The sequence below is a fragment of the Physeter macrocephalus genome, chromosome 1 (genome assembly GCF_002837175.3).
Source record: "Physeter macrocephalus isolate SW-GA chromosome 1, ASM283717v5, whole genome shotgun sequence".
NCBI classification, from domain to species: Eukaryota; Metazoa; Chordata; class Mammalia; order Artiodactyla; family Physeteridae; genus Physeter; species Physeter macrocephalus.
In genome coordinates this window covers 101,527,601-101,542,037 of record NC_041214.2, presented here as the reverse complement: position 1 = coordinate 101,542,037, position 14,437 = coordinate 101,527,601, and the positions used below count along the sequence as shown (strand labels likewise).

Here is a 14,437-nt window from a genome sequence, read left to right as displayed (position 1 = left end):
TTTTAAGATTTCATATATATGTGTTAGCATATGGTATTTGTTTTTCTCTTTCTGACTTACTTCACTTTGTATGATAGACTCTAGGTCCATCCACCTCACTACAAATAACTCAGTTTCGTTTCTTTTTATGGCTGAGTAATCTGCCATTGTATATATGTGCCACATCTTCGTTATCCATTCATCTGTTGATGGACACTCAGAAGCCAAAGTTTTGAAATAGCAAGAGCCTAAGCATTTGAGGTTTTTTTGTTTGTTTGTTTGTTTGTGGTATGCGGGCCTCTCACTGTTGCGGCCTCTTCCGTTGCGGAGCACAGGCTACGGACGCGCAGGCTCAGCGGCCATGGCTCACGGGCCCAGCCGCTCCGCGACATGTGGGATCTTCCCGGACCGGGGCAAGAACCCTTGTCCCCTGCATCGGCAGGCGGACTCTCAACCACTGCGCCACCAGGGAAGCCCAGCATTTGAGTTTTAAAAGCCTAAATGCTGAAAGACCAAGGACAGGGCTTCATTCCAGAAAAAGTTGATGGGAAGAATACAAGGGGATGGAGGAAGCAGCTTCTTTAACCCTAGGCTGGGAGAGCAAAGAGGGACTGACTAGTGTCGGTTTGTGTCCTTAAAAGGATGCTCTGTGCCTGGCCCCTGGGAGTAGGGAGTCCAGGAGGGTGGTGAATAGAACTTACAGGTAGGTGTTGAAATCAAAGAACAGAAAACACCTGTGCCTTGCTTTCTTGTGGGGAACTGTGGGAAGAGGCAAGCCTGCCCATCATGGCAAGGGAACTGTAAAACAGAGATGGACAGATACACAGGAGTCTAGTCAGAGAGCCTTGTAGAATTCTCCTTTGCTCAGCACAGAAGAATCCAGGAGCACAGAATCTGGAGAATCGGGAAACATGAGAGAACATCCTGTAAGCACAAGATTTAATTGCACAAACCGATGATCAGGATGACTTGAGGGGAACACAGTGCCAGCATGGATAGATGGTTGTAACCAAGGGTTAATGGTCCTGTCCTACAGCGTGGCATTCCCAGGACTGTGGATGCAGTGCCAGAGTTTGGGACAATTGTGAAGTGTTGGTGGGCTAAACTGACAGAGATTATGTGATATTGACTGAAATTAAGTCTCTACCTCTAGTTGGAATGGCAACATGAAATAAAAATAAAGTTCAGTTAAAGAAAAATACAGAGAAACCTATATTTCTTACACACCTCAATTATAGAAAAATATAGAATATAGGAAAAAATATTGGGAAAATTTACATTCCTTGCTTGTACCCCCTTACAGTGAACACACTAACGTAGACCAAAGCCAGCCATGGGGCTGCTGCAGAGTAAAGTTATTCTGTCTCCATTCCACTCTCTCATTTTATAGCAAAATTATACCCAGAATAATATTCCCTTAAATACCACCATGATTTGTAAAAAGGCCAAGGATTTCTGCCAGACACATGAAAATAAAGCAATGAAGAAAAAATAAAGCCATTACTGGTTTTTAAAAGGTAAAATTTACATAAACTGTGCAGAATTTGCAGGAAAATCTACCTCAGCAGTCACATATTCTGCCAAGTGGTTACAACCTGAGTTACATTTTTAATATTTACAGATGTGGATTATTTGGGGAGTGAATGTTCTTCAGCATTTGCAGTCTCTATGTTTTCTGGGTATACTTATGGCAATTTGTTTTCCCAGCAGTCTTGACAGTGGTGGCTTTGGAAGCAAGGCTTCAAATTGCTTTATGTTTTCTGGGTATACTTATGGCAATTTGTTTTCCCAGCAGTCTTGACAGTGGTGGCTTTGGAAGCAATCAAATTGCTTATTGATGGCCATAATGAAGGAACCACACTGCTGCTTTTCCCTTCCCATATCCTGAGCACCCTCTGTTATTTCTTCCATTTATAGTCTCTGGTTCTGCTTCCACAAAACCAAAGGTTTCTGGTGGTTAAAACTTTAGCTGCAACATTTCCTGAAACAACGATTACATTGAAGCTTCTTTAGCTTTGTCCACATCCAAATGCCCATTTCTGTACTTTGCTTTCTGTCTTCAGGTGTTGAGGAAGCTCTTCTGTCATCTGTCTACCTTCCAACTGATTTGGTTCTTGGCTGCCATGATGTTATGCAGGGCACAAGGTAAAGATACTCAATTCCCCTGCGTGGAATCCAGGAAACACAGTTTTTGGAGTGGACACATTTGGCCACTCTTGTTTGTGCTGTGTTAGTTCATCTGTCTGCCTGAATTATTTAAATGTGTAAGTCATTTGGAGGACTGCTTTCCACATTTTTTCCAATGTTTTCAAAGACTTTAATATTAAGAAACTTTTCATAGATAAAACCAGACATGAAAAAATTCTTCCTAAATTGATATCATTTTTCACCTATCAAATTGAATAATGTTTAAAATAATAATTCCCTATGTTTGTAAAGATATGGGAATGCCTAAGGGAGTGTGAATGAATATGGCCTTTTGGGAAGGTAGTCTGGTAATAAGCCTTAAATTTGGGTGTGTCCCTCTTACAGAAAAATACTAAAAATAATGAAATATGGAGGTTACATAGGTTCACAAAGTCTATCATATAAAACATACACCTATGCTCTCCACTCATCTGCTGAATTTCCTACTCATGCCAGTCCCTTCTCCTCGGTTCCATAGGAGACCACACCTCACTTTGCTGCTGGCCTTTTATCACCTTCTGTGTGATGTTGTACTACATCAGCCTTCACAGGGGTAGGAAAGGGAATTTCATACCATGTACAACACAGGATTTACCAACCCTAAATGGAGTTTCATATATGCAGCAAAGAATTGTAAGCTTTCCACTAAATTATTAGTCAAAGAGAAAAGTTACCCAAGAAGTTAAAACTCTAGTTTTGATCCCTTTTCTACTCTCTATTCTAAAAGCAGCAATTTCTTCAGATCTCTGCTCTGCAAAATCTCAACAAACCTTTTGGAAACCCCAGTCCTAACAACCGGTATTCCCCCCAGAACTTTTCACATCTACCAAGAGTACACCTCACTAAAATTGGAATTATGCAACACTTGCTGGTTCCAATTTGTATTTGTTGCTATGCCCATCTTTTCATTCTTGATGTTGTTGAGTGGATATTGTTTGTTTGTTTATGCTGCCTTCTTTTTTTCTAATTACTCGAGACAGTTTATCTGTGTTATTAGTCTTAAAAAAAATAACAGATTTTGGTGTTTTAAGTCAAAATTTTGTGTACCATTTTATTAATTTGTGCCTTTAACTTTATTAATTCACTCCTTTTTTCATTTCTTGGGTGGGGTGGGAATTTTGGATATCTGTGTGTATTCATTTTCTTCAATCTTTCTTGTTTCCCAATAAATTAAGTTAGTATTAAATATTTCCCTCTGAGAACTGCTTTGTAAATTTCTACAGATTTTAATATATGGTATTCTTATTGTCATTCACAGTGATTTATGGTTCTTGTTATGATTTCTGGTGTAATTAAGGAGTTAAAAGAAACGTGTAAATTTCTAATTTTATTGCATTATGGACAGAGTTCAAGGTCATTTTTTTTGTATACTATTGCAAGTTCAATTTGGGGGTATGTTCCACATGTTTTTTGAAAAGATTGTATGTTTTCTTTTGGGTAGAAGTTTACAAATACATGCTCATGTGCACATACTACACATACATATATAATAATTTATATATAAAAATTTGTTTTTCGAATGTTCTATATCCTTATATTTGATTTTATTGCTTTACTTATTTTTTTAATATATGGAAGTGAAAATTCCAAGAGAACAATGAAAAACTTTCCCATTATGATTATGGATTTATGGATTTTTCTTTGTAGTTCTATTAGCTTTTTATATATTTCAGAGTTATGTTGTTAGGTGCATGAAGGTTCATGATTAGTATGTCTTATTTTGGATTCCTCCTTTTATCATTTTGAAAAACACATTTTTGTTCCTTACAGTGTTTTTGTCTTCTATTCTCCCCTTTCTCTCCTTTTAAAATTCTTACTGGACTCATGCTGAAACATTCTAGTCTTTGCATTTTTCTTTAATCCTTTCTATATCTTTATCCCTTTGTGCTACATTCTGGAAAAATTCTATGACCTGGTCTTCCTACTTACTAATTTACTCTTCAGTGATATTCATTCTGCTAAGTTTGTTAAGAGTTTACATTTCTCATTTTCTGCATCTCTAGTTTCTACTGTTTACAGTGCTGGTTCCTTTTCACACTTAAGATATCACATTTATTCACATCAAAATTTATTTATTTATGATAATAAATAAATAAATTTATTTATGATATCTTTATTCATTTGGTGAGTTCTTGGGTTTGTAGAGTTTATTATTGCTCTATCCTTGTGTTAACTTTCTCAAATGTTTGGCTATTTGTTTTATTGAGATCTCCCATTGAGTCATCTATCATATCAATATGACTAGCCAGCATCGGAGGGGGAAGAAATTATTGCCATACCTTATATTCTGCACTGCATACAGTAAAAATGGGGGAATGTGTAGATTGTCATTTGGTGGTCAAATCTCTCTGGTACTATCAGCCTCCTGGAGCACTGTCCTGTATATCTCTCTATCTGGTGTTCCTATATTCACCACTGCTTCCTGAAGGCAGACATCACTACTGCTGCTCCTTCCTTTGCAGGTATGTGTGTGGAATGTATAAAGCTGCTATACCTTCTTCACTTAAACTAATCACTCTGCCTATTGTCCATTGGCCCTTTCTTATCCCTAGCTGTTACTGCTCCAGGCATAAACTCACTTGGTGATGCTTCTATCCTATTTGGCACTTTCCATCTTCAACCTCACTTCACCTAATTTCCAGCCTACAGGGATTCTTCATGTAATTTCTGGTCACTGGGAGTTTGCTTTCTTATTTTTCTACTCTGCTACTCTTAAAGACTGAACAAATATTTCAACTTATATTTCTCTAGCAACATCAGGAAGGTAGGTAAATGTTGTTTTCTTTTTTTGCATTTTTCTGTATCTTTTCTAAATTTGACTTTGAACGTGCATTGTTTTTAATCAAAAAATGTATATTTGTGTATGTATTAAAATATAAAATATAAATTTTTTTATGATTCCATGATGAAAGTGGAGACCCGAGATGTAAGAGAGTTGCTGAACACACCTGCTTCTTTAAGATGCTCTCTGCAACATCCCCAGGAAGTTTTGATTGTGACATGGCAAAAAATCAAGGCTGTAAGCCCAGAAAACATGATCACCTTTAGCCAGAACCATGGGGTTGTAGTCCAGCCTGCCTATAAGGACAAGATAAACATCACCCAGCTGGGACTCTTGAACTCAACCATTACCTTCTGGAATACCACCTTGGAAGATGAAGGGTGTTACAAGTGCCTCTTCAATACCTTTGGTTCTGGGAAGATCTCAGGAATAGCCTGCCTCACTCTCTTTGGTGAGAGTCTCTGAGAATACATTGTCTCTGGCTTGAAATGTTACATTGCAGAATGTTTGGAATGTATTGGTAGTGCCTAGTTTTTCAGGATCCTAACCGCAGAAAGGCTCATGAGAGGACACTTGGCCTTTCATGTCTACTGTAACTGTGGTTACTGTTATTTGGAGAGTTCAAAGGACTATGTTGAATCTCTACCTGGAGTTATCTTTGCCCTGACAAATACTGTTGTCAACAAGAGTAAATTAAGGACCATAGTGAGGATAAGTTCTCCATAAGCACTGATGTGGTTCAGACCTGGCTTTGCAATTAGCAGTCATGTGACCCTAGAAGAGTCCTGTCCACTCTGTACCAGAGTTTATTTATCTGCACCAGAAGTGTGAAGTAGATCATCTCTAGGGTCTCTAACAGCTTTAGTATTTTTGGATCTAAGGACAAAGCCAGATTGGGCTAAGCTGGAGCCAGTTATGGGGGTCCCTCTCATTTTGTTTCAGTGTAGCTGTATCAGGATTGATAAGGAGACATGCAGCAGAGGCTCTTCATTCCTGATGCCTACGAGGGATTTAACTGAATAATAAGCATTCTTTTAAAATCCAAGAGGCTTAGTTTGACAAGATTCCTTTCTTCTTAACTGATGCTTAACTGAAGCTGAAATCAAGAATTGAGAATTAGGAATAAGGGGTAACTTTGGAGGATGGCACACTTGGTGGTAGTTTTAGAAGGGAAATGACAAACTTAGGGTTATTAGGAAAGTTAAAATGAGAATTCACACACACCAAGAATATTGGACAAAGGATAAGAAGAGGCTCAGTAAATAAGAATGCAAGGGAGGTAAGACAACACCAAATACCAGTTTCTTTCACTTATTTTGCCTGTAATGAGTCCTCTCTGCAGGATCTTGCATCAGGCTTTCTTCTTGATTTCTATTTCCTTCATTCCTCTGTCTCCCTCTGTCTCCGTATCTTTCTCTCTCTCTCCCCTCCTCCAATCCTTCCTTCCTCTTTCCTTTCCTTTTTTCCTCCCTTGCTCTTTTTTTCTTCCCTCCCTCCCTCTCCTTTCCTTCCTTCCTTCTTTCCACCATTTTTCTTCCTTTTCCTTCTTGTGTCATATTTTTCTCATTTCTGTTCTGTTTCCTTTTCTTTTTCTTTTTTGTTCATCTTCCTTTCTCCTACTCCCCCTTCTTTACTCGTAATCTTTGTATTATTTTTTTGCCTGAAAAGCAGACTCCTCTGCATCTTCTAGTGAGTAATTCTGTAGTTCTTTTCCACATTGATCCTTTCCAGCCACACCTTATAGCTTTCATCTAAGTCATTCTTTGATACACCAGAGAACCCTGCTGCCAGTCTGGCTACGTCAACCGTACTCGTTTTCCTTTACCTTATGTCTCTTCCTCCAGGGCTTATTGATGTTAGTAATCTGGGCACTCTGGACAGAGCCACAGTCCTATAGGCTCATTTTCTCCAGCCTACTGCCACCCACCCACCTCTTGAACTTCTGAGCATGGACAAGCTTTCATTTAGCATTGCCCTTTAATTATCTTGTGGGCTCCAAAGCCAACCACAGAAAGGCAAGTTTGCAGTTGCTCAGCAGAGATAAACTGTATATACCAAGGAAAATGAACTCATTGATCAAGGGACTTTTGAAAGGGAACAGGATACAGCTGACCTAAAAATAATGTCCTTTTTTCATAAGCTAGTTATTTTCTGTTAACTCCATAAGGTGATCTCCACGGTCCTTGCAACTGTCATTCTGTGATTTTCTGACTACTGACTATGAATTTCTAATTGACATTTTGTATAGGTATTTCAAACAGGGACTTGCCAAGTCTGCTCCATGCATCTTGCTCCCTGGCCCAGTTCCAAACAGAAAAAGGCTATCTCTAAGCAGCCGCCCCCCTACGGGCTCTCTGTTCTGAAACTGCCCTCGTGCTTCTGAGAAGTGCAGACTACTTGTATGGAGATGCCGATTGGTGGTCATTGTCAGACTATTTGAGAGGGGTACCCAGAAGAAGGCAGAGATATTGCATTGCCCATGGAAGAGAAAAGAATAATTAAGCTCTGCGCTGTTTGGGGGGGAAGGTACCTTCTGTCCATCCAGCTAATTCTCCTAGAGGCAAACTACAGGGAAGATCATACTTGTCACAGGGTTGTACTAGGCCAGTCTTCATCCTGCAATTCAGAGAATTAGACACAGGAAGAACCCAGAAGGCCCCAGTTTGGATTGGATGTGCTGCCTTATCTTTCTAGCCTCCACTGCCTTTCTGTAAAGATCTTTCTCTCATCTCTCTGAGGAGAGTGTGGGACTCACACCATGCTTAACTGATGGCAGATCATTTTTTTTTTGTCCCAGTACAGCCCACAGTATTCCTTCACTATAAATTATCTGAAGACCACCTAAATATCACTTGCTCTGCCAATGCTCGCCCAGCCCCTGTGATCTCCTGGAAGGTCTCTGGGTCAGAGATTGAGAACAGTACTGAGATTCTCTCACAACCCAATGGGACAACGTCTGTCACCAGCATCCTCCAGATCAAAGACCCCAAGAGTCAGGTGGGGAAAGAGGTGATCTGCCAGGTACTGCACCTGGGGACTGTGACCGACTACAGGGAAACTGTGCACAAAGGTAAGAGAGAGAGAGGGCAAGATTTACCGTGGTCCTGTTTGTGGACACACACCTGCAAGGTGGTGAATGCTCTGCAGAGCCTCTTGGCCTTTAGCAAAGGAGCTGATAAGGGAGAGAATGGGATAAGTAGGGAAAGAAAAACAGAGTTGAGGAAGCCAATAAAGCTGATTTTACCTTGGCAAATGTGGTATGTTGCCCACATACTGAACACTTTTGCTGAGATCCAGCCATTGATTTATTCTTCCGTGCTACTAACTGAGCATTTGTTATGCCAGAAATGCAACAGTGAGGACTCAGTCCCTGCACACAGGGAGCTTCTAGTCTAGGAGGGAATGCAAAAGGAGCTGGGCAATTGTAAAACTTCATGTTAAATGCTTCAATAAGAAAGCTATAGTAGGAGTTCGGGTTTTTGAGCATGAGCCACCTGTTCTTTGGCCCTGCAATAAACCTTTCTCTGCTTAAAAAGAAAAAAGACAGCTGTGGTACACCATGGGAGGTTTGAGAGGGGAGAGGGAGCATCAGCCCAATCTGGAGGGATTAGGATGTCTTCCTGGAAGAAGCCACGTCCAGGATGAAACCTTTGCATAATCTACACTGTGGGAAAGGGGCTTTTAGGAAGGGGGCCAATCTGAGATGTTTTCCTCACCCCCTTTAAAAATAAACTGCCTCCTGTTCAGGATCTCTTTCGCTCTCCTGCGTTTCTATCTAAACCGCTGTCTCTGGGCCTCATCAACACAAGAGGTAAAGATTATGGGAGAGAGAATAAAGAAAGCGGTGGTTTTAGAGACAGGACACTTTAGTGATAACAGCCACAGTTTTCTTTCTGTAGTTTTGAAGCACTAACTCTGGATGAGGCACTCGGGAATAAGCCTCCTATAAAAAGATATTGCTGCTTTTTTCTGGGCGCATTGTAAACAATAAAAGCTGGAAAAGTTTAGACCTCATCGGTATGGTGGCCTCTAGTGAACATACCCTGTAGTCATTTCTGGGGTCCTTGAAAATGCAGACGAATCAAAAAGTAAACATTTAGGTAAATTTGCTCAAGCGGTTTGCAGTATTAGATTTGGACATTTGTGAAGAGATCCTCAGATTCAGCCACGGTGAAGGGTAAATTGCCCTGAAAAACAAAAATCTGAAAAGGAACATGTCTTTCCAAGAGTGCCAAAATTGACTTCTATCATTTATAATGTTTATACATCATTTGTATAATGTTTGTTCATTCTGCGAACATTTACTAAAAATCTTTCATGCTTAAAGCATTATGTTGAGCACTAGAACTAGTGAAATTAGACAAATCTGAAGGCGCTCAGTTAAAGTATGATGTGACACATTCCATTATAAAGGTATGGAGAAGATGCTGGAGACTCCCAAATCAGGGAGTGCTTCTTCTGCCTTTGTATTACACAGTGACACTGAGGAGCTGATATTCAGGCTAAGTTGCATCTATTGACTATTGGAAAGAGATTTAATAACAAAGGCATAGATTAGAAGCAACACAATAAAAACATTGAGATGAGTTATTCCTGGGGGTTGGAATCACGACATTCATTATTCTTTTCCTTTATACTTCTCTGTATTTTTCAAAAATTCCTCAATAAACATATTACTTTAATGGACAGTATGGCAAAGAATATGTGCTTTGAAGGCAAACAGACCTCTGACCAAGCCTTGTTCTACCACTTACTACACTGATTTGGGGCTTACTTAACTTCTCTGAGCCTCAGTTGTTTGTTTTTTCAATCTGTTAGATGATTATAATAAGACCTAACTCTTGGGCTATTTTGAGGATTAAATGAGGTAACACATTCAAAGCTCCTACTACCTAGTAACTACATAAAACATGTTAGCGATTATTATTATTATTTAAATGTTAGTAAAATAATGTGAAGTCATGAATATAGACCTCATTATATATCTGTGTAAGAATAATTTTCATCGAAAGCTCAGCTCTAGTAAAAACTCATCACAACTGTCTCTTTATCGCTTTTTGCCTCTACAGCTTCCACTTATGACTTGTTTTTCCTTTTCTCCCTTCAATATCCACAGGCTTTTGGTTTTCAGTTCCACTACTGTTAAGTATTGTTTCCTTGGTAATTCTTCTGGTCTTAATTTCAATCCTACTATACTGGAAACATCGTCGGAACCAAGACCGAGGTGAGTCCCCATGGGAAGTACAAAGAAGGAAAGAAATGATTGTTTAATGACAATTTGGGGGTCAAATGAAGATATAAGTAAAGGTGTGACAACCATGTGTTTGGTTTGGTGTTTCCAGAATACATACATGTTGATGGTATTTTAAAACACTTCAATGTCATTTTCTTGCAATTGGACATTAGTTTCTGCATTTCATTTGCCAAGATGGTTTAAAGGCCAATTATTTTATAAATTGAGAGTAAGGATTGATGAGAGGAAATGTGGAAAATGTTTATTCAATCACTATGGAATCATCTAATGGCAAAAGCAGGGAAGTCTTGGCACCCAGGCTGTGTTCATTCTACCCAGGACAATCTCTTCTCTTTTTACAGCATTCCACAGGTCAGCTACCCCACTTAAGAGACTGTGAACTTGTCTGATATGATCACTAATTGAGTAGTGCTTTCTATGTTATACCCTCACTATGGCTCAGACACTCTAGGCAACATACAGGTGATCCATACTTATAATAACTGCATCATGTCATTCTGCCCTTATACCCTGTTAATTTCTCTCCATCCCCTACAACAACTATCACAGTGCCTTATGTATACCAGGTGGTCAATAAATGTTAATTAAAAGAATGAATGAGTGAATGAATGGAAGGGTAGATTTTCAAAGGGATTTGTTCAATTCCATTTTTTTAAAATTGCAAATTCAGTACCTCATAGATGCTGAGTCTTAAACACTGTGAGACAATATAAAACAAGAGATGCTATCAAACAAGAGGAGTCAGCCAGAGGGGAAGAATTAAATTTCTTTGGTTTCTGAAGACAGTGCATAATTTATGAAAGCTAATGCAAAGCTGCAGTTTATGTTGTATGTAATGGGAATTTCCCAAGATGAAGGGGTGGTGTGGGAGTTTTCTCCAGCTCACATGACTGACAGAGAGGGAAGAAAAAAATGTTGGCTTTGAGTGTTATTTTACATTTCTATTAAAAAATATCACTCAAATGCTACCTTTTTTCCTTTTTATTTTATGTCTCATAGATTAATATCTTTCACCTTCTAAGTTTTTTGAACATTTAATTTTGCATAAGCCTTATATAAACACCTGATTAATTCTTGTGACTTTATAAGAAAAGCAACAAATCACCAGTGTCAATGACCCTTTTGCAAAAGTAGATAAAGGGATTTGTTCTGTACGGGACAGGAGATTGCAAATCAGATAATCTTATTGCACATAAACCTAAACCCATAGAACTCCTTAGCACTCTGCAAGATGTCAAAGGCAGAAGGCCGTTTGATTCCACTTTTTCCAAACATTTCACTTTTCCAGTTAGGAACTGAAGTTGACTTCCTTCCCTAAGGTCACACAGTTAGTTAACAGCAGGCCTAGGATTAGAATCCTGGTATCCTGACCTCTGCCGGAATGTTCTTCCAGTTATAGTTTCCTGACTTGAAAGGTGCTGTTGTTAGATGCATTTATTTCTGTCTGTGCTTGCTGATATTACTCTATTCTTCTGTAAAGTACAAGCAGAAAAGTATGAAGTGTTTAAATTCATTTTAAAAAGTCCCCTTGGACAAGAATCTTACAATACAACCTATTCAAGCCCAAGGTAAATTTCACTAGAAAGGGGCATTTGCAAAATAATTGTCCTTTGTTCATTAAGTCTTGTATTTTCTGGGAAATATGATTGTTCAATGCCTTATTCAGTTGCTGAAGTGAAGCGAGTCAGCTTAAGATTATTTGGTTCCATATACTTAAATAGCTAGTAAAATCAAATGTCAATTATGCTGGAGACAAACCCTCAAGGCTGAGGGAATACTGGTTTGTTAAGACCAAAACTTAAGTAATACAAAAAGCTGGGAGAAAGGGAAGAAAATCATCAAAGATAGAGACATTTTTTATTTCTTCAAGTAACAAATTTTGATTGTCAATTTGTGATGAAAGTGAATAGTGCTACCACATTTGCTTTCCATCTTTCTTTTTTTTAATTTTTATTTTATATTGGAGTATAGTTGATTTACAATGTTGTGTTAGTTTCAGGTGTGAAGCAAAGTGATTCAGTTATACATATACATATATCTATTTTTTTCGAATTCTTTTCCCATTTAGGCTATTACAGAATATCTTTCTTTACCCTTACTTTGTGTTTTTTTGCTTTCTCTCTCTCTTTTACTTTCTGTTATCTTCTGAAACATAAAACTTTTGGATGGGTGGGGAAACATGATCAGTCTAAAATGATACCAAGATTCTGGACCTGGTGATCTGAAAAAATGGTGATATGAACAGAAATAGAAGTGGAGAGGGGGAACTGAGTGTGAGAGAGAGTGCGTGTGTGTGTGTGTGTGTGTGTGTGTGTGTGTTTGTGTATGTGTGTGTATGTTCAGAGTTTGTGGGGAGAGAAAGAGTAGAGATGAATTAGTTCTCGAGCTTACTGAATATGAGTAGACAAAGAGTCATCTCCTTGGAGCTGCCCAATAGTAAGACAAATCTGGTAAGTAAGAAAAGTCTGTTGAGTAAAGTTCAACTCTTTGTTAGATAAATGACCAAAAAAAGTTTATTTTAGATTAAAATCACTAATTTGTTGCTCACAAAAACATAAGCAAATTTATAGTTTGTAGACAGAGGGGTAATCTCTAATGACAGATGTTATTTTCATAGAGAAGTCAGGCTCCCTGCAGTTTTCCTGTGATTCTATATAATGCCAGAGAGTGTAATGTTGGGTTTTTCAACTGTAAAGCTGTACTAGTGATGAGCTAGAGGTGACTTCTCTTTGCACCATTCCTAATGGAATCATCACAATTACTTCCCATGAGACTACAGCAATACAATAATAGGTTAATAGGTTTTCAAAGAACGTTCTTTTGTTCTTTTTTTCTTTTATGAATCAGTACTTTATTACTAAATAGAAAATGGGAAGAAATTAAAATTTCCTTGGGAAATTTTCCACCATTTCATGATAGTTCTTTCTATTAAAGCCAGTTGTTGCCCCTTCCACACATACTACAGTGAAGTAAAATTTGAGGTTGAGGATAATCTTTTATTTCTCATTAGCCAACCCACCAATGACCACAAGCTTCTCAGAAACAACAACTTCACTTTGGGGCACATCATCGTAGATAATCACCTAATTTTTAGAAATCTTTGTTTTGAGTAGCAGTCTTCTTGTGTTTGATTGGGTCAAGGCTGAATTGGAAACCAATAGAAGATTTAGACAATCATATGAAATGCATATTCCAAACCTCACTTTTCTTCAAGTATCTAACTATTTCAGGTGAAAGTGGGTTTTTTTAAGCCCACATTATCTATATAATTGCCTTGATTTTTTTCAGTTCGCTTCACAATAATCTAACCTTCTAAATAGGTTCTTTGCAATGCTAATAATGGTAATGTTGGTAAAACACTATATCTTGGGTGGAATCATGTCACTTTCTCCCATTTTTTTTTTAACATCTTTTTTTTTTTTTGAGCGATTAGTATTGATGTTTATTATTCATTTTGATTGTTCTGCCACCTAAATCCAATTTCCACAGGTGGAGAGGTACACAGGAATGCTTATGAAGTGACAGCTGGCTGCTCCTAACTGCTCTGTGCCAGTTAGCAGTTTTCCTGGAATTGATGGGGACTAATACACAATGAATTTATCTCAAGAAAATATGATATTCTCTTCTAGATAAAATGTAAAACAGATACTGTCAGAAATACTTCTCAAGTTGAAAATACTGTGCCTTAAAGATAACAAAAAATTTTTGAGGAAGAAATAATGTGGTAATTGGTAATTTTTTTTTAACATCTTTATTGGAGTATAACTGTTTTACAATAGGGTGTTAGTTTCTCCTTTACAACAAAGTGAATCAGCTATACATATACATATGTTCCCATATCTCTTCCCTCTTGCGTTAACATCTTTATTGGAGTATCATTGCTTTACAATGGTGTGTTAGCTTCCACTGTATAACAAAGTGAATCAGCCATACATATACATATATCCCCATATCTCCTCCCTCTTGCATCTCCCTCCCACCCTCACTATCCCACGCCTCTAGGTGGTCACAAAGCACCGAGCTGATCTCCCTGTGCTATGCGGCTGCTTCCCACTAGCTATCTATTTTACATTTGGTAGTGTATATATGTTCATGCCACTCTCTCACTTCGTCCCAGCTTACCCTTCCCCCTCCCCGTGTCCTCGAGTCCATTCTCTATGTCTGCGTCTTTACTCCTGTCCTGCCCCTAGGTTCTTCAGAACCATTTTTTTTTTTAGATTCCATATATATGTGTT

At 38.4% G+C, this 14,437-nt stretch overlaps 1 protein-coding gene across 1 annotated transcript in view; it reads left to right on the top strand.

Moving 5' to 3' along the window:
- The window catches only part of CD200 (CD200 molecule), a 23,648-nt gene that overhangs the window by 6,607 nt on the left and 2,604 nt on the right, over positions 1-14,437 (top strand). Inside the window, exons 2-5 of the mRNA XM_007104005.3 lie at positions 2,043-2,124; positions 5,079-5,399; positions 7,746-8,018; positions 10,065-10,172. Of these exons, the coding sequence (XP_007104067.2) occupies positions 2,043-2,124; positions 5,079-5,399; positions 7,746-8,018; positions 10,065-10,172 (784 nt within the window). The remainder of the gene's footprint in view (positions 1-2,042; positions 2,125-5,078; positions 5,400-7,745; positions 8,019-10,064; positions 10,173-14,437) is intronic.